At 39.5% G+C, this 24,047-nt stretch overlaps 1 protein-coding gene across 1 annotated transcript in view; it reads left to right on the top strand.

Moving 5' to 3' along the window:
- rg (A kinase anchor protein rugose) overlaps nt 1-24,047 on the top strand; it is a 1,380,990-nt gene that overhangs the window by 1,074,909 nt on the left and 282,034 nt on the right. The window contains exon 38 of the mRNA XM_090393458.1: nt 16,192-16,294. Within this exon, the coding sequence (XP_090249584.1) occupies nt 16,192-16,294 (103 nt within the window). The remainder of the gene's footprint in view (nt 1-16,191; nt 16,295-24,047) is intronic.

Below are 24,047 nucleotides of genomic sequence, written 5' to 3' on the forward strand. Positions count from 1 at the left end.
GGGGGAAAAGGAGAGGAGAGGGGATAGGATAGGAAGGGCGGGTGGGGAGGTGGGGAGTAGGAATAAGGAAGTGTAGGCCTCAGCTCATATCTGACATCTATTTAGCTCCGCGCTATCAGATGCTACTCTTTCACCCCGATTCGCTGCCTGGCTCTCAAGATGGAAATGACCACGGAGGTAGCCGGTGCCCAGGTGACCTGCCCCTTCAGGGCAGCCCGCCTTGAGTAAGCCTTCGCTGCCTGGGTTTTTCCTCCGAACTACCTCCGTGGGAGACCAGGGAACAAAACAGACCTCATGGGGGACGCAGAGACCAAGGAAATGACTCAGAGTGGAGCTGCTGCTGCAGATGGAGATGTTAAAGCAGCAGCAGGCAGAACTTGATGTTATTATGTCTGACACTGCACAGGATTGGAGGTGAACACCACTTGTTCTTAAATAGGGTGTCACCCAGAGCCTCTCTTTCGAGATATAAAAACCTCCTTAAGGAACTGTAGAACATATAAAATACGATCTGGGAGAGATCCAACAGACTGGGAGGATTAGCAGAGTTAGAAAATTTTTTCCTTACCTTCCAGATGTGATACTTAAGCTCATTTATTATGAAGATTAGCAACTTCTGCCTGTTGTTGGCTGGTGGAGCAAACTGCAGGAAGATGATCTGCTCCTGCAGTAGGAGGGGGATGCGGAGCACGTCGCTTAACCTCCTCCAGATAAAGATGGAAATTGGACACCGGTAGATGGTGTGCTCCACGGTGTTCGGGCTCTGACAGAAGTCACATAGGGGGTTCAAGGTGTTGAACCACCATCCGTTCACATTCACTGGAAGGTGTCCATATGCTATCCTCCATGCCAGGTCCTTTCTCGACGGGTAGCCTCGATGTTTGGAGAGGTGGCCGAAGAGGATGTTGTTGTCAGTTCCTAGATCCGGAACGTCGGTATGAAGGATGTTAAATAAATGTTCATACCATGTTGAACTGTTCCGGATCGCGGCGATGTTCACACCCGACGAGCGGAGTTGTTGCATTAGCTGGCACAATCTGTTGTAATCTTCTGGAACAATGTCTGCCTTAGGACCCTGGTGGACTGGGATCCCAAAAAAGGAGAAGTTTGTGACCCAAGAAATACCGCACAGGATAACTGCAGGGATGTGTAGTCTGCAGTATCCTGTTTAGATGGAACGCGGTATTACTTAGGTACCTGATGTTAAAGGATGGGAGGCCGAAGCCCCCCCCCCCCCCCTGCTTCTCCGGAAGTTGAAGGATGCTGAGATCGACTTCCTGGCGTAGATTGCCCCAGAAGAACTTCAGGGGCTTCCTGTAGAGCCGGATTTCCTGATCCTCGCTAATGTTGGTGATGTTCAGGACATGCTGAAGCGCAGGGCATACGATGGTTTTGATGACAGTAGCCCTGGAGGAGAGTGACAGCTGTCCATTTTTCCAGTCCTTGAGTTTCTCGACGGTCTTGTTGTCGAGATGTTCGATGTTGAGCACGGGCTGTTCTTCAAACGGGACCCCCAGGATGGTGAGGGGGTCGGCAGTAGGGACGAGGCCTGCAGGGATGTTGTGCAGGTCCCATACTCTGTACAACTTGATCTTGGTTTTGTCGGGGTTGGATGTTAGCCCCGACACTTTAAACTTCTTCAGGATGTTAAAGAAGTTAAGTACGGAGTCGTTGTCCCTAAGAGTGCCCACCATGTCATCCGTGTAGGCGATTACCTTGGAATCATCCGTGGTGAGAGGAAGTGGAATTCCTCTAACCACATGAGAGTTGTTCACAGCCCACAGGAACGGTTCAAGGGCTAGTGCAAAGAGCAGCGGACTGAGGGGACACCCTTGTTTGACCCCTTTCTGGATGGTAATGGGGTCAGATAGGTGTCCGTTGATGAGGAGGCGAGTAGAGCTGTTGTTGTAGCCTCCTCTGATGATGTTCAGGAGTCCACTGCTGACCCCGACTTTCTCTAGGATGTTGAAGAGAAAGGAATGCCGGACGCTGTCGAACGTTCGGTTGAGATCAATTGTCAACAATGGCATGGAGTACTGTTTAATGTTAACCAGACGTAGCACTTCTCTGATGAGGATGAGATTGAATTCCATCGATCGACCAGGAACACCATACACTCGTGTGCTTTTGATGATGTACCTCATCCCGATCTTCAGCCTGTTGTTGAGAACACGGGCGAGGATCTTGTAATCCGTGTTCGACAGACTGATGGGACGCCAGTTCTTGATGATGGATGGGTCCCTGTTGGTCTTCGGGATGAAGACGGTAGGGCATTCCAGAAATTCCCGTGGCAAGTTTCCGGTGATAAGGAAGGTGTTGAAGATTGCCACGAGAATAGGGAGGATGTGGTCCCAGGCCTCTCGGTAGAGTTCCGTGCTTAAGCCGTCTGGCCGAGGCACTTTCTTTGTACAGCACTGTTTGAAGGCTGATGTTATTTCGGCCACTGTAAACGGTGCATCCAACCCTGCTTGGATGTGCGCAGGGAAGGAGTCAATATTCCAACAGAAGTAATCCTGGGGGGTACTGTTGTCTTGATAGAGTTGACTGTAGTACCCCCAGAAGGCGTTCATGATGTCAGGTGTTGTGGTGTGATCACGTCTGCCTTCTTTGATGGTAGTGATGGTTCGCTCCTGCCGGAAGTTGACGTAATGCCTGTTGTAAAAAGCAGCCGATTGCCTATCTTCCGAGCGGAGGTGGAGACGGATCTTAGTGTTCTTTTCTTCCACCTGCTTCTGTCTCTCCAATTCGATGTCGAGATTAATGTCACGGATGGCGTTGTGACATGGAAAACTTTGGCGTTGGCTAGCCACGAACCAGCTCCTCTCCTTGTAAAGGTCACGGAGCCGAGCTCTTCTGAGGAAGGCACGTTCCTGGCCCCATTTTATCATGTTTTCTTTGATGTTAAGTTTTAGTTGTGCCCAGGCATCCCAGTCCCAGCCAGCGGTGCACCAGGTGGAGCACAGTTGGTTAAGCTTGGCTGAGAACAGGGACGGGAAGTCTGGTGGTAACTTCCAGGGGCCCAGACCAACATCTACGGCTTCTAATGGATGGTAACTGAGCACGACTAATTTGTGGTCCGAGATGGTAGAATTAATCGGAACGTGCCTTATTGTCTCGGCTCTGGAGACAAGAGATGGTGACAAGTAGAAGCGATCGATCCGTGTGCCGATGCCTTGGCCTGTCCAGGTGTAATCCCGACAGTAGGGGTTGTGAGCCCTCCAGATGTCGGACAACTGGAGATTCCTGATGTGGGTTTCCAGTTGTCTGTAGCCAGCAGTACCTGTATTCGGATTTCCCCCTACTTTATCGTAGGCCTGGTCTGCCACGCAGTTATAGTCCCCCATCAAGATGACGTGATGGGCGCCGTACAAGTAGTTGTGAAGCGACTGGAAGAATGCAGGCCTAGATGGTCGGTCTGCCGGGGCATAGATGTTAATGTACCTGGTGGTACAGCCCCGGTACTTCCAGTCGACGGCAAGGACTCTCCCTTCTGTATCCCTCTGGATGTTATGGAAGGCTCCGAGGAGGGGGGGCTAGCATAAGTACCCCGACCCCTGCAGTGGTATTTGTGCCGAAACTCCAGAATGAATGGACGGGGTACTTATGACTCAGTTCCTGCATATCTTTGAAATGATAGAAATGTGTCTCTTGCAGGAACAAGAGCCAGATGTTAAACGCTAGCATAAGCTTCCACACCTCCTCTTGTTTTAATGATGAACGGAGCCCTCGGATGTTAAGAGAGGCAACACAAAAGGGGGGTGGCGGCATTATGATGTTTTGATGCAAAGCTGTTTAACATACTTGACTAAGTTATCGATTTGCAGGGGGGAGGTAGAATATCCAGCTCCCTGCAGACCGGCTTCCCGTTTACCACACGAGCTCGAGAGCACCTCGAACTCGTGGCGAATGTTCTTGATCTTAAAACTGACGATCTTGTTGTCTTTTATGTCGTAGTCATAGAGATTAAACTGAGAGCCGGTAAATTTCTTGATTTTAGAATTGACACTTTCTTTATGTCTGGAAGGGGTTTCCACCTCCATTTCGGACTCCGATGTTGTGGAGTCCGTGCTCTTCCTGGAGTGGCTTCGATGGTGTTTTTTCGCGGCTTTTGGGGAAGCCACTTCCTTCCTTTTTTTGGGAGGTTCTTTAGGAGGTGGAAGGTCTTGTACCCCCTCCTGTGTCTTTTGTTCTGCAGGGAGAGGAATGCTGGCTACTGCAGGGGAAGTCTGAGAAGCGTGAACGCTTCCTCTGATGTTGTTGAGGGGGGGGGGGGATAGCTGTTGTTGTTTCACTATCCATGGCTTCTTCTGTACTCCCCTCGACTGTAGGTGTTTCTTGTTCCGATGGTGGTGGTGGTGGAACACTGGAAGTTGCCGAGGGGGGGGACTGTTTCTTCAGTGGATGTTGTTGCTGGGGAGGAAACAGTTCCTTCTGCTGGTGTTGCTGCAGATTGTCGCTTCGGTATTTTACCCAAGATGGTCTGGGTAAACTTCTTCTCCCCGCTGTTGGTAGGTAGATCTGGAGATGCAGCATCTCGGGCAGGCTGCGAAGAGAGTGCATCAATGGGCGTCCCTGCCCGCTCTGCAAATGTTCATAGTGGACAAGATGTTACTTTGTGGTCTTGGCAGAGCATTTACGGCAGGGGTGTGGGCACTGGTTAGAGATGTGCCCGGCGCCGACGCAGTTGAAGCACTTGGCTCGGGGGCAGTCACTCCCCAGATGTTCAATCGAGCCACATCGCAAGCATTGCCATTGTACCCCGGGGTAGTTTAAAAGAACACGCGACGTGCCGATGTTGACAAGGTTGGGCACTGGTTGCCGCATGTCCATGGTAAAAGTTACCTCGCCAGAGTACCAAGCGGGGTCTTCCTTTGAGACGCTCTTCTTTATGTTGCTCACTTTACCCCACTTGCTAAATGTCTGTGTGAGCACGTCGTCTCTGGTCTCTAAGTATTCCATGGGGAAGCGGTCGATTCTAATCTGCCGAACCTGTGATCCCACCATGGTTGGGATCACCTGCTTCCCTTGGACGGTGAAGCCCTCTAGAAGTTTATCTCTCGTGGCTGCATTTTTAACAACGAATATAAATCGTCCTCCTCCATGGGTGGTGAAGGAGAAGATGTTATTTGCTCCTACGATCTCCTTAAGAACGGTTGTAAGTACTTTGGGATCCTCCAAACCTGGAATCTCCACTCCAAGTGTCCTAGTCCTGGGGGGGACGTAGACTGCTCTACTCATGTTGATCTCTGCGTCTAAAAAAAGTAAAAAGAAAAAATTAATTAAGAGTCTTGTGACTCTGAAAATCCCGTAGTGCAGAGACCGCACTACCAGCAAGTTAGTACAATTAGTATAAAAATGCAACAATGTTAGTAAAATAATATTAGTACAAAACAACAAAAACAAAACACTAATAGAACAAATAAAGTAAAGGATATCCTGGATCTTCGGCGACTTTTGGCGAATAAGGTCTCTTCAGTGGGAGCCAGGCCCAAGCTGAGATACCAGGCAGAAGCATTCACAGGTCATCTCTACCTATAGGAGTTGCCAAATGGTGTGCCACCCTTTTTTAATAAATTACTCTGGATTTAGAGAAAGATGTTGAAAGTTTATTTTTCACTTGGTTAGAGTATCATAAATTTAGTTTAATCCTTTTTCCAAGTGTGAGCAAACAAAGTTTGCGCCTGAAAGTATCTTCAGGACTGGGGTAAGGTGATACAACACCAGGGCAACTCGTTGCCCTGGTGTTGTATCACACACTACTTTCACAGACAATCACAAACATCCATGCCCACGGCGGGATTCGAACCTGCAGCCTTTTGGCTGGAGAGCAGATACACTAACCACTCAGCCAACCAGGCTGGTAGATGTGTTGGTTGAGTACGTTGGTATTCATGGAGTTCAGAGACTCATTGAGGGAGACCCATATCAACCATCATACACACATTGATTTCTAATTTCGGAAGAAATTTGATTCTTCGATAAACTGAACTGCATGTATATCTGAGTGAAGTGTTCGATACTTCAAAAATATCACTCATAAAATGGAACCACATGGAAGGGTGGGGAGTGAAGATTCATCTTTTACTGCTCAATACTCTGTACTTGTTGGTTTGCAGTAATATAGTAGGAAAGATTGAAAACCCATTGCTGTTCCTTCAATATGTTTATAAAGTTTTTTTGTTTTGTTTTGTTTTTTCCTGACAGGAGAAGTAATTGGCATTAATAGCAAAATCAAATCATTTAACATCAGCAGGAAAATCTTTCTGTAGTAATTCTAATGTATATCAATGAAATATTGGTATATATCTTTTTCTGGTTTATTTACTGATACAAAAATATAATTTCTTGTCAAGTATAATATACTTCTTAATCAACTGAAAAAAACTTCCTCCATTGATACAGTATTAGTAAATATTAAATAAGTTACACATAATTGGTAATTTTCTTCTTTTTTTGGGGGGGGTGGGGTATATAAACAGTTTGATGGAACAGTAATGTATTCTCCAGTCTTGCCCTTACATCTTACCATCTGCTACATGGAAGATTTTCAACAGCAGCACATCTTGAACACTTTTAATTCCTGTTCTTCCTCATAGTTCTATTTGTAGGTGACATTTTGGTAATTTGGAACTGTTGTTGATATCTTTTTCTTAAAAAAAATGACTAAGTCCATTAAAGAATCAGATTTATTCTGGCATTAAAAAACAGTAGAAGCCTTTTTTTTTTCTCGATTTACTTATCTCAAGAGAACCACATGGTGGTTTACAGTTTTCTTCACACCTGAAGAAGAAAAACGAAAACTAACATAGGAAGATTACTACATCACATCCTCATCCTTCTCAAGTGTCAGACACTGTTAAAACTAGTTCATCAAGCAGGCCTTCATTTTTTTCTACACAAAAATTGTCTTACAACATCAGGATCTTTGAAATTGCACTTCGACACATCTCTCCATTGGCTGTAACTCAGCTTATGCTTGGCATTGATAAGATAATAAACAACAAAAGCAGCCACGAAAATGGTTTCTCTTCTATATGACAGTGGTTTATTGGAAATTTCATTCAGGCCTCTGTCCATCTGTAAGCAATGTTTGCACATGAAGTATCATCGTAATTAGGCTACTTGCATGTAGAGAATGTCAACCTCACATCAATTGTCTTAATATCCCATAAGAATGCACACTTCCTTTTAGATATATATATTCTTGTGCATTATGGGAAGCTTCACTACCCAAACTGGTTTTGATCTTTATTGAGATATTTCTCATCAATGGGAGCCAGACCCAAGGAGATACCATGGTTGAATTAATTCAGAAGTTATATATTTTCCATATGCCAAGGAAAAAAATTTTCTACAACTATCTCTGATCCAGAGATAAGATAAAATAATAAGATGATATACATTTTTTTTTTTACTACTTGTATAAGGAAAATATATGACAAATACATTAATTCAACCTGCATTAATTCCTACACCTCAAACACCACCCATCTCTGCTTTTCCACTACACACTCTTTAACTCCCTTTGCCTTAAAGGTGAAGTGTGCACATATGTTTGCTGTAATATACTATGTCAGAGAGAGAGAGAGAAATCAACTTGGAAACTCCCAATTTTGGCCTCCTTTGGCTAAAAATCACTTTCTCCATTCTACAAAAGGTTCGTATGTTGTCTCTACCACTCTCCTAATGCCAACAACCACCCTGAACTCTTTAATTACCATTCCTTAAATGTTGACTTTCTCCAATCCAACTCTCCAAAGTCAAGTCATCTTCCTTGAGAACTTCAATGTCCAAAACACTAGCTGGCTTCCTTTTCCAACTGCACAGATCAAGCAGATGGAGAGCCCAAGACTTTTGCAATCACAAAGGATCTCACATAAATTGTCCACATTTCTCTATTACAATCAAATCCTGTTCATTCTCTATTCCACCAGAATACACTAGACAATCCCAGCCAGTCCTCAAACATGTTGGACCTCTTCCTGACCAATGACCTATCTAAGTATGCTGCGAATATTTTCTGCCCACTAGGTAGCTCAGACCACATCTTGATACTGCACAATGGAGGAGATCTGCATACTGCACAATGCACACAGAGGAGGAGATCTGCACAATGTAGTGCAGATCTCCTCCTCTGTGGAGCAACACATATATAAACACTCACGTTCATGTGTTGTATAGCATTACCAGAAAGCCAAGTGATATGAGCTTCGCAACTTCTACTCTTGATTTCCTTAGATTACTGTTTCTGGTCACCCGAACCAAACCTTTGTTCAGAAAGAATCACTAAAATAATACTCATCGGCATGAAAACATTTATTCCCTGCTCCTCCCTAAATTCTCATCCTCTATCTAAGCCTTGGTTTTTCCACAGGTGTGTCAAGGTTGTACAAAAGAAGAGTCAGGCACATACCACAACTGGCTTGCAGTCAATACTCCATCTTCTTATACAGCCTACGCCAGCAAGAAAATTATCACCATATCGAAAACTGATTTGAGAAAAGCAGGAAATTTGCATCCTGCTCAAATGTCTGGCCTCTAACCAAAGACATTGTCCATAACTTCTGCTACTATTACACTCATATGGTACTATCGCATCATCATCCACCGAAAAAGCCAACTTCCTGGCTTCCTACTTCTCCTCCAACTCTTGCATAACTTATCATGGTAAATGCCTCCCAACCATTCCAAACACTCAATGCTACATTTGATCTATTGTGAAAGAGATCAGAAAATTTTTTCTTCAAACTGGATATCAAAAAAATCTCCTTGCCCTGATGGCATTCCTCCAGTTGTTTTAAAGGTCTGTACCTATGACATGACTCCCACTCTATGTCACCTATTTACACTTTCTTATTTCACTGGTATCTATCCTGAAGTCTAGAAACTAGCCCATATACAACCTATTCCTAAGAAGGGTGACAAATCCTTACCTTCAAACTACTCCAATTTCTTTCACCTCAATTCTTTCTAAAGTAATGGAAAGAACTATTAATGGCCAACTCCTACACTATCTTGAAGACTTTCATCTAATAAATGACCGACAGTATGGATTCTGTCACTGTCGATCAACATGGGATCTACTAACCTACATCACCCGCCTCTGGAAGAACACCTTGGAAAGGTTTGGTGAATATCAAGGGGTTGCTCTTGATATCTACAAGGCTTTTGACCAAGTTTGGCACAAAGGTCTATCAAGTAAAATCCTGTTCTGAAATTGGATCATCAGCTTTCTAACTGAACTATCTCTTCAAGTGATGGATCGTTCCTTATCTTCTAACTATGCCAACAACCACCCTGAACTCTTTAATCAGCATTCCTTAAATGTTGACTTTCTCGAATCCAACTCTCCAAAGTCAAGTCATCTTCCTTGGGAACTTCAATGTCCAAAAACACTAGCTGGCTGTCCTTTTCCAACTGCACAGATCAAGCAGATGGATAGCCCAAGACTTTTGCAATCACAAAGGATCTCACACAAATTGTCTACATTTCTCTATTACAATCAAATCCTGTCATTCTCTATCCCACCAGGATACAATAGACAATCCCAGCCAGTCCTCAAACATGTTGGACCTCTTCCTGGCCAGTGACCTATCTAAGTATGCTGCGAATGTTTTCTGTCCACTAGGTAGTTCAGACCACAATGTAGTGCAGATCTCCTCCTCCTCTGTGGAGCAACACATACATAAACACTCACATTCATGTATTGTATAGCATTACCAGAAAGCCAAGTGATATAAGCTTCGCAACTTATACTCTTCATCTCCTTAGTCAGATTACTGTTTCTGGTCACCCGAACCAAACCTGTGTTCATAAAGAATCACTGAAATAATACTCATCGTGATAGCACAAAGGTCTATCAAGTAAAATCCTGTCATTTGGTCTTTCCCCTTGACTTCTAAAATTGGATCATCAGCTTTCCTAACTAAACTATTTCTTCAAGTGATGGATGATTCCTTATCTTCTAACTATACAACTAACGCTGGAGTCCCACAAGCTCTGTTCTTTTGCCCACTCTCTCTCTGCCTTCTATATAAACTCCAGCTGACTGTCAATCCAGTACACAGTTTTATTGATGACAGTACTCTGCACTTCTCCTCCTCATTTGACAAGCACTGCAAAGCACAAATCACCACAATCTGCAGAAATCTAACCTTTTCTACCTTACAATACAATCTTCAAAGCCTACTATTCATCAGTAGGGTTTGGATAACATTATCAACTTCAATGCCAGCAAAACAACTCTGCATTATTTCTCACAAAAAAAAAAAAAAAAAAACCCTGTTCTTCTAATCTTACCCTTGATAATACTCAAATCCCTATTCAAGATGAGATTCACCTTCTCAGAATAACTCGAACCTCTAATCTCTTGGCACAAACATATCACAACTGTTGCCTCCTCTGAATCCAAAAAAAAATTAGGCTTTCTCTTTTGCTCAGGGCATTATTTTAACTCTGAACAGGTCTTAAATCACAAATTTAAGATCATACTGTTAAAGCAAATCACAAATCTGCCAGACTGTTGAATACTGCTCTCATATCTGAGGTATTGCCCCTAAGAGTTCCATGGAAATACTGGATTCTATACAGAAAAAGAGCAGTTAGATTGATTGATGACCCCTCTCTCACTAATACACTCCACTCACTCGTTCATAGGCATTCAGTCTCTGCAGTCTGCATCTTCTATAAATACTCCTATGGCCACTGTTCATCAGCATTGGCATCAATAATTCCCCCTCTCTCTTGCAAATCTGTCCAAACACATGCAGCAGCTAACCAGCACCCTCTCACAGTTCAACTCCAAACCCACAGAACAAATTTCTCCTTTTCTTCGTTTATCTCTTCTATTGCTGCCCTCTGGAACGGTCTTCCATCATGTGTTTCCCAAGGAATATAACCCACAACTTTTCAAATCAGATGTGAACAAGTTCCTTATCATCCATCCATGGTACTGACATATGAGTACTATAGGTTGACCAACCTCTCGTGGATGGGCTCTCCATTAAATAATAATAATTTCAACCTTGGTATCTTCCTGGGTCTGGTTCTCACTAATGACATTTTAATTATGTTCATCTTTGGGCTTGTTTCTTTGGGAGCAGAGTGGTTCTTCTGCTTGGTGGTAGATTTTTGGCCGTCGCTGACTGGAGCCACCACTGAGTGTTTTAAGTCAGGAGTAATGAGTTTGATGCCGTTAGTGATCCTTTTGAATCACACAATGAGATTTAGAGTGATCTTGAAGATCACTCAGAATCTTTGGAGCAGTGTCCCTCACACTTTAACAGTACACAATAATGGTCAAAACCTGTCTGGGTAGCGACCATTCCTATAATGCATAGCAGTATACATATCTGAAAGGAAAGTGTGTGCTTTGCATTATGTGATATTAAAGCAATGATGTGAAGTCAACAGCCTCTATGTACAAGTAGCCTAGTTATATAAATACTTTGTGTTAACTTTGTTTGCTTACACTTGGATAAACGATTAAACAAAAAATGTAATATTTTGTCAAGTATAATTACTTTGTAAGCAAGTGAAAAATTCTTAACTGCATTCTCTTTAAAGCTATCCAGTTTATGAGGTGACTTTCCTGAACTCCCCAAAGGACCAGTTTTTCCTTTTTCTGATCAAGAAGTATATTAGGTTCCATGCTCTTGCAGTCCTTCATACCATGGAGAGGTGGGAAAATGTCTGATTGTATAGTTCAGAGAACATCAGATTGCATAAGATTCTAAGTGCAGCAAACTGGGTCATGCACATCGTAGTATTTCTTCCCGACACAAGAGTTCACTGGAAGAAGCTCTATTTCATCAGTCTAACCTAAATAAGAATGACCTCTTCAACTTTGCCTCAGCTATTTAATTAGTTATATATACAGGGTGTTCGGGATAAATTTGACAGTTTCGTAAGGAAAAAGAAAATCTTCTTTGTATCTATTAAATTTAATGAATTGACAAAAAAACATTACAGGCAGAGTTAATTACAATACTATCAACAAGATTTACTCAAAATAACCACCATTAGCATCGATCACAGCTTCAATTCTGCTTCGGAACCTCGAACAAGCTGATGCTACAGTCTCCCTGGGAAGGGCCGCAAAAACTGTTTTAATTTTATCCATTAACTGGGCTTTTGTATTACTGGAAGTGCGATTGGTGTCTTTTTCAACTGCGCCCCATACAAAATAATCCATGGGGTTAAGGTCTGGGGAGTTTGGAGGCCAAACATTTGGACTGGTGAAGTCGTAGAAATTTTCAGACAACCATTTTTGACTTTTCCCAGAGGTGTGGCAAGGGGCCGAATCCTGCTGCCATACATACGGCCTACCATTGGCTACCCTTGTTATCCAGGGCTTGACTACAGTTAGCAACTCCACGAACAAAGCCCGAATTCCAATGCCAGGGTTCTTCAACACCTGTTCCTGCAGATTTGCGAGGAATTCTGCTGTACGAACGCAATCAGATCGTCTGCTTGGGATCTTTCTTCTTGCTACATCCTCGTAGTCACCATTGCAAGTCTCTAGTTCATGCCTGATTGTTTTTACTGTATTCAGGGAGCATTGGGCAGCAGTCGTAATATCCTTATTTTGATGGCGGGCACGAATCATCATGATACAAGTTATTCTCTTCCATGATTCAGGTGGGTTTCAGCTATCCATCCTTTCTGACATCTTGTATATGAATGAAGAAGGGTCCAAACTTTTAAATGAAGAGAAGTGTGTGTTAATACATGTAACTTACGGAAAAATATAATTAATTATAAATATGTCAAATTTATCCCGAACACCCTGTATATGTAACTAATTATATATATATATATATATATATAATATACAACCTGTATACATATATACAACCAAATATACAACCTGTGCATATATATATGTATATGTATATACAGGTTGTCCTCAACTTATGGTGAGGGTCATTATGATGATCCTGTAATTAGTCAGTATGGTTGTGGGTTGGCAATCACAATAATACTATATGAACCATATCATCACATGCCAAAACAAAACAGCTTTTCCATTTTCATGTTGCTTTGTTGTTTTCACTTTCCTTCTTAAATAAATTTTCGTTCTCTTTTTCTCTTCCATGCCACTAGAAAAATCACGTTTGCTTGCTGGTTATTTTCATAAATTTCAAATGAAAAGTTTTGTATGCTAATGAAATCACTACAAGATGCTTGCCAACATGTGGTTAATGACTGAGATCCAAACAATAATAATAAAAAAAAAAAAAAAATTAGGCTGCCTTGGGGCTGCACATACTGCTGATATTGTCATACAGAAGAGGTGATTATCATTAGACTCTATGACTGAATGTTGTGAAGCAAAAATAATGTAAGTGGATAATGAGATTGTCATCATATGTACAAGTGGCCATAAGTCGCACATGTTGTAAGTCAAGGACAGTCTGTATATATCTTATCCACAGGAATTAAATAATCATAATGTCAACATGCATTACAGCTTGCATCAGAACACTAAAAAGGAAAATACTGCAAAAATGCATAATTTATGCTGACTCATGGGCAATCTGTTCTCTTGTCCGCATCAGTTACTTCCTCAAATCCAAATAGCTGTTCTGTCAAATGAAGAGGATTCAACTTTGTCTTGTATTGGATCCCAGTCCACATTATAATCAAGGGGAACAAAAGTTATGGTGTTGGCTGCTAGGTCAGTTGGATTCTTCTCTAATTTTGTCTACTTGTACTCTGCAAATTACAAATTGTCATCATTAACTCTGAAGTGATGCTTTAAATGACAGTTTGCAAAGGACACAGGTAGACAATAATTGTAGAAGAGCCCAGCTGACCTAGCGGCCAACACCAGAACTTTTGTGTCAGTTAATTTTGATGTAGATTGGGATCCAACACAAGACGCTGTTTAACTAAATCATCTTTATTTGACAGAACAGCTGTTTAGAAACTGAAAAGAGAAGTTATCCTTGCTAGGCTCTTCATGTGTAACAGTTATGTTACATACTCTTTGTTACAAAAGACTCATTTGATTCCTTTGTGATTCACTTGCGTGCAAGTACTATAAACTTTTACTAAATTTGAGTTGCATTCTGGCAGGGCATCTCCATGTTATTTGGGAATGATATTTATCCTCTATCAGTTCCACCGTAGATCTCCATATGCCAGACATGTTCCATCCACAAAGTGCATGACATCTGTAATGTTTTCCACAGATTTGACTTTTATAATTTGTATAATTGTTTAAGTTGATTATCAACTTAAACAATTTTAAAAATTATACGTGTGTGTGTGTGTGTGTGTGTGTGTGTGTTCATATATATATCTGGATATATGTATAATATATGGTGTATATCTGGAGTTGAAGTTATGCTTTTGGAGAGGGTGATGAGAGCTAGTACACAAAAGTGAATTGATAACAGTAGTATTCTTTGTGTTTGTCACAGTTGGTATGTTAAAGGCAGGTCGTGTCTTACCAACTTGCTAATGTACTATTACAAGGTGATGAATATATTGGACAAGAGAGATGCGTATGCAATTGTATACTTAGATTTTGCAAAGACTTTTGATAAATTGCCACATCACAAGTTAGTAACTAAACTGAAGCAGATGGGATTTGATGATATATTATTGAGTTGGATAGGCAACTGATTCTCAGATAGGTATCAGCAAGTTGTGTATGGGGGTGCAGTATCCTGGAAGAGAAAGGTCACTAGTGGTGTGCTTCAGGGGTCAGTTTTTGGACCATTGTTATTTAACTTGTATATTAACAATATTGGGATAGGTTTAGCTGGTGATATGCAAATGTTTGCAGATAATGCAAAACTTGAGAGTGTGATGAGGAATCAAGCAGCTGTGTCCTTACAGGAGGACTTGAATAGATTGTATGAGTGGGCAACAGTTTGGAAATGTTAATTCAATGTTACAAAGTTTAATGTTCTGAAATCTGGTAGGCAACAACAGGATGCAGAGCATACACTTGGTGAGGAAATTTTTGAGGCAGTTGAGGAGATAAGAGATCTTGGAATGGTGGCGAACAAGCATCTGAATCTTGGAGGTTACATTGCACAAGTTGTGAAGATATCACATCAGATTATGCAATGATGCTAGATTTATTTGTGGATGGTTTACTGAGGACATGATGTGCACATCCAAGGCTTAACTTATAGAAATAAAGAAGTTCTGGTTTCATCATATAAGGCTTTGATCAGGCCTCATATGGACTATTGTGCACAGATTTGGTCCCTTTGTTTTCATGGTGATGAGGATATATTGGAAAGGATCCTGGTTTTTGGAATATGAGGATAGTGTGTGGGAATGCAGTTTGCATAGCCTTATGAATAGGAGGAAGAGAGGGATATGATTGAGACATTTAGTTGGTAAAGGATTGTTACAAGGTTAATGTGGAAGAAATTTTTCATAGAATGGGAGAAGGGGTAGAACAAGGGGACATACCTGGAAGCTATAAGGAGGATGTGAGCAGGGGGCACAAGGAGTAGGTTCTTTGCATGGAGAGTGGTTGGTCAGTGGAATGTGTTGCTTGACATTGTGGTGAATGTAGATACATTAAATGAGTTTAAAGCACAGTTTGATGGGCTTGCATGTAACAGTGTTTGCCTCCTGCAATGTGTCTTTTGACTCCATTGAGGTCTGGTGTTAATAATAATACATATTAATTATCTATTTATTTTCTTTCTTATTTTTCTTTATTGTTATTTTTTTATTGCCGTCGGATGTGTACATCATGTCCTCAGTAAACCATCCACCAATAAATCCAAACTAACCAACCAAGCTACATATTATAGACATTGCATTAAAACATTTAAAATCAAAACACTCTATGTGTATATATAAATTTATATGTTTGTGTATATACATACACATGCATATTGGTTTTAGTTGAGTATATAGTAGCCAGGTATGAAGTACTGTTTTGTTTTTAGTTTTTTTTATGTTAATTAACACCTTTAAGTAAGTAACTTGTGTGGTACAAAACAAGTTAGAAATTAAGAAGTTATTGGTGTATTTAAAGTTAAAAAATCTGTTGCAAAAGCAAAATTGCTCTACACATGTTTGGCACAATGTAACTAGAATCTAACAAATAGTCCCTTTTATTTTATGTGGGACTTTTTATTAGCATAGGAATTGATTTTAGTTATTAGGCAATTCTACACTTTCTTAATTATAATATTCATCATTTTTTATTTCCAGCTTCAATTATGTTTACATTTCAAGATCATCTAACAGTAAAAAAAGTAATTAAAGCTCTTCCATGTGTGGGTGTGGGAATAAAATATGGCATTCCACAAACTAGGTAAGTTGTAATGCCCTTTTTTTTTTTTTTTTTTTTTAGTACAGTTTGATTTACTAGTCAGAAAAGCTGCACATTTTGGTTATTATCACAGGATAGAAAATTAAATTAAATCATAAAACTTTTTTCCAGTTACCTGTTAACTACATTTATATAACACCCTCAAGTTAAAGCAAGTTCAAAAAATGGTGTTACTCTCTGTCTTGTTGCTACCACATAAGGAATCTATTCAAAAAATTGTTTCAGTTAATGCAATTACATAAAGAATAAGAGACTTACAGACTTTGGAGTTGGTCTTCAAGGATTACATGCATTCTCCTTTAAATATAAGTCCTTTCTGCTTCAATTTACCCAGATCTTGGTCTTAATCTGGGTCTTTATTCTGACATCATGGCATCAAACATCTGTTTTGCTAAATTTCCTCCTTCATTCTATGTAAATGACCATACCTCCTTAGATATCTTAACTCACATATTCTTGAAGGCTAATATCATATTAGGTACCCTTCTGATATCTCCATTTTTAATACATTCATATCAGAGTGTGTCTTGCATGTGTCGTTCATCAATGTGAAAAAGACACAGCCCAGCGCAAAAGTATTCATATAATTCTGCTAATGATATCATTAATTTACCTCATTTTTCTTCAAAACGTTTTGGTGTGTGGTTGCTCAGCTTTGATAATCTGTTCTATTTCTAATCCAACTCTTAAAAACAAAAGGCAAATGGGTAACTAGTAGAAGATTTCCACATAGCCTTTTGAGAAGCATGGAAAACTGACTGAAGCTTCTGACTTTAATGTTCAGTCTTTGCCTACTTATAGTGCATCCCATTAGTACTTGGATCTACCTGCATGCTGAACAAATGAGAATGATATGACAGTTTGAGATTTAGTTGACCAATTTCTGTTCTTATTGGCTTAAACCAAAATACAAAATTATGGTACAACATGATAGAATTTCATGCTGCTTGCAGTATGCCTGGTTTAACAAGCACCCTCTCCTGCTGTTCTTGTTAGGGAACCAGGGCAAACTGTGAAAAGTCAGCTACTGAAATAGACTCCATAAATGCTGAATCATTATCAGTAGCATTCAAGATTGACACCATCAATTTAAGATACATCAACAGAAAAAAAAGTAAAATTGGCAGAAGAAACATACAAGTACCAGGTGGACATAATTAGTGTTGTTGAAACAAAGAACAAAAACAGGATTCTTCTAAATAACCATTTTAAGATGCTATGTTCAGGAAATAATGATCACAGTCATGGAAAAAGAAGAAAGCATATTGAAAGTTCGAAGCAAGTAAATCAGCATGTGCTCTGAGAAAAAAGTAAGAATGCAAAGCAGTGTATAATAGCAGCTAAACAACAGTCAAGGGAAGATTTCAGTAAGAATATAGAAGATAAATATCAGAAAGGTGGCAAAATATTCTGGAGGCTATCATAAAAGCTCAGACATAGAGAAAAGCATCTTATAAAAGCAATTAGAGATGATTATGTAACATAAAACCTAAAGATATTAAAGTAATTACTTTGAAAGATTAATGAATGAAACAAGAAATGACAAAAAAAAGAAATGACAAAACTGTGGTAGAAAATTGTCTAGAGCAGGGATGCACAAACTTGTTAAGGCCGAGGGCCACATAGTTCCACTGCTACTTATGGGAGGGCCGTCAAAAAAAAACTTGAAAGTTATCTACCATATATTGTTTATTTTAGTTATACCTATCATAATTTTTACAAAAAAAGGTAATAAAAAGTAAGTGAATTTAATTTGATGCATGACATTGCATTGATTGGACAATTGTTTTGATATTTGGTTTTGTAGTAGCCTCAAAATTGATTCTAAATTTTCATCAGTCATGCAGTTCCTATTTTTCGATTTGTTAATATTCATGACAGAAAAAGTTTCTTCACAAATATATGTTGAGCCAAAGAGGCTTGCACATTTTAATGCATTATCTAGCAACCATTTATAATTGTTTTTATTGCCACAATGATAGAAGTTTAATAAATTGCCTTCGATGAGTTCAAGCTGTGCTGATTCAGGTACATTTTCGGGCAAAATGGCAAAAGGATTGCTAAATAAATCTAGCAACGGTTTAACTTTTTAAAATCAGAAAACCGACCCTTGAGGGCTGATATCAAGTTAGCAATCTTTTCAACATACACAGTTTTGAAGTTGACTTTGAACTTTTCTGAAACTTTCTTATAAGTAGGAAAATGGATGTAATTACCTGACTTCAGTTGGATTTGAAATAGATTTAACTTGCACTAAAAAGACAAAATGTGGCCATAAAGTTGAGTAACCAATTGATCTTTGCCCTGAAGTCATGTATTTAATGTATTTAAATGATTAGTAATGTCAACCAGAAAGGCTAAGTCACATAACCAATCCGTATTTTTTATGGCAGGGATGTTTTTGCTCCAATGTTTGTCCACGACTTAGCCACCTCACTTCTGTGTAAAAAATTAAGTCACCATATCCACTTTCTTCAAGAAACTTTTTAAATTGTCGGTGATTAAGGCCACAGGATTTTATAAAATTAATCGTTGAAACCACAACTTTCATGAGATGTTCAAATCCAAATTTCTTAGGGCACAAGCTCTCCTGTTGCATTATACCGTGGAATTGTATCAACTCATCGTTGTGCCATCCCAAATGCTGTTTCAATAATGTTACCAATCCAGAATTAGTTCCTATCATGGAAGGAGCTCCGTCAGTCATGATGCCTGATAATTTTGTCAGATCTAAATCAATTTTGGAACACTGTTCCAAAAACCCAGTGAACATGTCATTACCTTTCGTTTGATCTGACAATGAACTCATTCTAATCAGCTCCTCACTTACCTCAAACTCTTGCATCCCATACATTAAAGGCATTTCAGAATGCATCTGTCACATCCTAAAGAAGTTCAATATCTCTACCCCATTGAAGCCTATTAATTCAATGAGCTTTATGATACCATCTCCAAAAGATAAAATTCCTCCTTTACCTGAAGTGTGTTCAGTCCCATGCCAGTTATTCTACTTGGGATAAACAGGCTGATCTGTTTCTATATGCATCTCTGAACATCAATCCTACATTGCCTCTAAAAAACTCAATAAATCTGGTCTAGCAGAACATAGGACTACTAATACTAGCCACAAAATCCTCTAGGATTATAGTAAATTAGTATACAGATGTTAGTGGTGTCATTCAGCTGGTTCACTCAAACTTGTTAAAATTTGTTGGGTTTGTTGCCAAACTGCTTATTGTGGGGACAGAAAACAAACAAAAACAAAAAAAGAACAGTTAAATTCTTGCAAGCTTGCTAAATGTTTTACAGTGTAAGTGAAATGAAAACAGTAATAAATAATTACGGGGGGGGGGGCATTGGCACGATTCATTTAACGTCATGTAATTACTTGAAAGTAGTCAACAGCAGCAAAAACCCTGACTCCAGATGCATTCTAGGCTAGTTCATACTTTTTCCATGTTTATTAGTCATGTATACAAACAGGTTATAAGATGTAAGCAGTAAAAATCAGGAATCCTTTGTCTTGCAACTTTACAACAATCAAAATGTATACTAAAATAGCATATTTCAACATAAAATTCACTTTCTTGATGCACATTCATACCTGAAATCATATTATACAAAACCTTTACCCCAAATTTAACATTTCCTGACAACAGTGGGTTTGCTTGCATTATCATGTGATTTGATTGCCACTAATTGGGTTCGTTCAGTGAATCAGTGTGATTTTGTTTATTTTTCTCTAATTCTCATTTGAGACTGCTTTCTTGGTTATGTTTGTTTTTGTCAGAAGTATAATGATGAAATGTCAAAGTAGCATATTAAATTTTTTTGGTAGTGACGTTGACCCATGCAAGAGGATTAAAGTTGCATGGTGAGACCAATGTTTCTGTTAATAGAAGTGAACATTCAGATGTGTTTGACTTATCATTTCTCAGTGACATCACAGGTGCACTGCATGAAAGTTAAAATAATAATTTAACAATATTATTATTATTATTTCTCTGTTGGCTTAAAAGTAGATTAATGCTCTCCATGTCAGGTGACTAGCCTGGTGATGGATAGTCCAGTGGTAGGGCTGGAATCTTAAGGCTTCTGAATTAGCCTTCTTTCAGATTTAAAGAGGAATAGGAGGAGTAGGGTATATTGAAGGAGAAAGAGTAGATTATAGTAGAATAGAGTACAGTAGATTATAGAGGAGACATAGATATAGACCAGAAATGGAAAGACCCCATAGCCCTCGAGTACTCTAATAGCATAAGGGTCATAAAATAAGAAAAGTTGGCTGATAAGGCCTTATAGGAAAGATTAAAGTGAGTGGATCATCCTCAAAGAAGAGGATAGATCCAGCTAGCAGACCATGGGAATGCCACTTCCCTTACAATCAAGATGATTGCCCCCTTATGGCCCTGTTGGTCCATGAGTCCTTATTCAATATATTCGGACCATCACACCATATCTGACCGGCTCCCCAATTTGCCACCCAGGGGATGCAATCTCTAGAGGTTACAGGATCCCCCGAAAGAAGCATTTTATTTAATATATTAAAAGAAAGACAAATACCAAATAGTATTCTAAAAGCTATCATAAGTATATATGAAAATAATCAAATTCAAATAAGATTAAATCATGAACTATCATATATGAGAGAGATAAACAAGGAGTCTGACAGGGATGTCCCCCTTCAGCAACTCTATTTTTTAATATTTATCTAAATGAAATAATAATAAAATGGAATAAAAATTTCCATCAAGGCATTAAACTTTCTCCTGCTGTGAACTTAAACACTCTCCTTTTTGCTGATGACCAAATAATAATTACAAATTCTGAAGATAACTTACAGAAAGATATTTTAAATTTAAATTAGATAGCCAAAGATTATGGAATGATAATATCAACAGAAAAATCAAAAATGATGGCCTTTAAAGGACAGATCCAGTAAGAACTAAAATTGTAATAGATAACAAGATTTTAGACAAGAGAATTCATTTAACTACCTATGATGTATGATTACATATAAAAATGAAAAAGATATAAACCTAAAAATTGCAAAATACTTAAAAATAACAGGTGTAATTAACTCTATATTTAAACCTAACCTAGTACAAAAACAAACCGGACTAAAAGTATACAATATATTAACCCTACCAGTCCTACTCTATGGAAGTGAAATCTGGACAATAAAACAAAAAGACAAACAGAGATTAATAACAGCTGAAATGAAGTTTATGAGAAAAACTGCAAAGTATACTCTATTCGATCACAAAAGAAATGAATAAATTATGAAAGGATGGAACCAGTTATAGAAAAAATTAAAAAATATAACCATAAATGGATGGAACATGTTGAAAGAATGAAAACAGAAAAATTACTAAAACAAGCCTTAAATTACAAACCATTAGGAAAAAGAAAACCAGGATGTCCTCTTAAGAGATTCAACGATGACTTCTAAGGCCAGAACAGGCCACTCTAAGCCTAAATCTTTGACAAGCATGATTATTATTACACCCTCCATGGAATTGGCAGACTCATCGTGGGAAGTTCATTCGACTGACAACATATTTGTCATACCGAATCTTAAAATCCTTAACACTCCTTGCATTAACAACACATTCAGGTAATGAGTTCCATTCACTAACAATTCTTCATGTAAAAAATCTACTCCTCACACTCCTCTTCACCACACTTTTACATAACTTCCAGGAATGGCCTCTGGTTTTTCCCCTCTGGCTTTCTGCTCTTTTTATAATCTCATCTGGATTAATCCGATAAAATTCTCTTGCTAACTTAAATGTTTCTATCATATCACCTCTTTTGTTCCGATATATATATCACTAAGCTGTGCAATCTGCGTTTCTTCATCCTCTCTCCATAGCCAGCAGTCCAAAGTCCTGATATTATCACTCACTCTCAACCCTCTCCGGTGTCTCCACATCACACTGAAAACTAGGTGACCAGATTTGAGAACAATAGTCCAAGTGTGGTCGGATCAGTGCTTTATACAGTAGCACAACATTTTCTTATCCATACATGTCAGAGTACTTCTTATCATAGCAGCAGCACTATGATGTGCAGACTTTGCAACACTAGCAATATGTCCTCTAAACTTCAGTCTACTGACCATTACTTCTAAATCTCAAATCTCGTCCACCTCCTGCAGTATGGCTTCATCGATATAGTACAAAACCTTATATTTCTGCACTCCAAAATGCAATACTTTGCACTTATTAATGTTAAAACTACAATCCCACTCCTTTGTTCAACTCAAAAGTCTATTCAAATCTTCCTGAAGGGACTTAACATCAGCAGCGCTACTTATAATTCTTCCCAACTTTGCATCTGCAAACAACTGAATATCCCCACTCAGTCCACATGATATATTGTTTACAAACAAGTTAAACAGCAGGGGGCCAAGAACAGATCCCTGAGGCATTTCACTGGTTACCCTTCTTTTTTGAGACATTATTCCATCATACACAACTTGCTGGTTATCATTCAGAGAGCCAATCTTCAATCTATCTTACCAATATACTATCCGTTCTTATCCTTTGCAGCTTGTACACCAACTGTCCACGCGGTTAGCCTAGTGGCTGTGTGCTTTGCAACCATATGCCTGGGGAAGGAGTGTCCTAGGTTCGATTCCCATCGACGACGTGGGAGCTTAATGATCTTCCTCAGCCATAGCCAAGTTAGCCGGTCTTGGGCGTGGACAGCAGGGTTTTTCCCCCAGTTTATCTGGGGTTTTTCATCTCACAAACAGGCAAACCGGCCTCATGAACATGCATGGATACAGTTAGGAATACGTAAGACAGTCCCTCCAGCCATAGGGCTGATTGTCAGCTATGTCAGTTCCAAGCCCAGCCAGATAAAAATAGGAGGGGGGGATTATGGTGGTGCCGTACCTCCCCATAAAAGGAGCTCATGGCCGTTGAATCACCATACAAAATGAATGAATGTACACCAACTTATCATGTGATAATCTATCAAATGCTTTTGCAAAGTCCAAGAATATCACTGTATATGATTATCCCTTATCCCACACACTTGTTACTCTGTCATAAAATGCAAGTAAATTGCTAAAACAGGACCTACCTTTTACAAATCCATGCTGACCATCATAAAGAATGCTATGTCCATCAATCCAATTCTGTATTCTATTCCTAATCAATCTCTCCAACACCTTGACCACAACCACAGCTATATGGACTGGTCTATAATTGGAAACAAAGAAGGCAGTATAGAACCATGCTTGTGGAGTGGTACTATTTCTCCTTCTTTCCACTCCTTAGGAAACCTACCCACTGCAAGACTTCCAGTAAATAACCAGGTCAAGTGCATAGCCAACCGTAGTGCACATTCCTTAAGAATACATAGCGATATATCATCCATTTCCACAGGCTTATTAACATCTAACCTAGTCAACACCTGATACACCTCTGATTCTTTCACTTCCAATTCTTCTAATACTTGCCTCCCTTCTGTATACTACACCACATCATTTAAACCTGTATGATATATGCTGATAAAGTGTTCATTCAATAATTTCACTGTCCTTTGCAGCTGAAACTGGCAGCAGAGTCAACACCTTATTAAAAACTACATCTTGTAACGTTATCAACAAATCCAAAACATTAAAATCTCTAGTTCTTCATTCACATGCTGCTTACAACATTTATCTCTCGGAAATTCTACAAACTCACTCTTCTAGTTCTCATACACTTTCTCCTTACATTCT

Source organism: Typopeltis vanoorti, chromosome 5 (genome assembly GCF_054136105.1).
Source record: "Typopeltis vanoorti isolate ZY-2024b chromosome 5, IOZ_Tvanoo_1.0, whole genome shotgun sequence".
NCBI classification, from domain to species: Eukaryota; Metazoa; Arthropoda; class Arachnida; order Uropygi; family Thelyphonidae; genus Typopeltis; species Typopeltis vanoorti.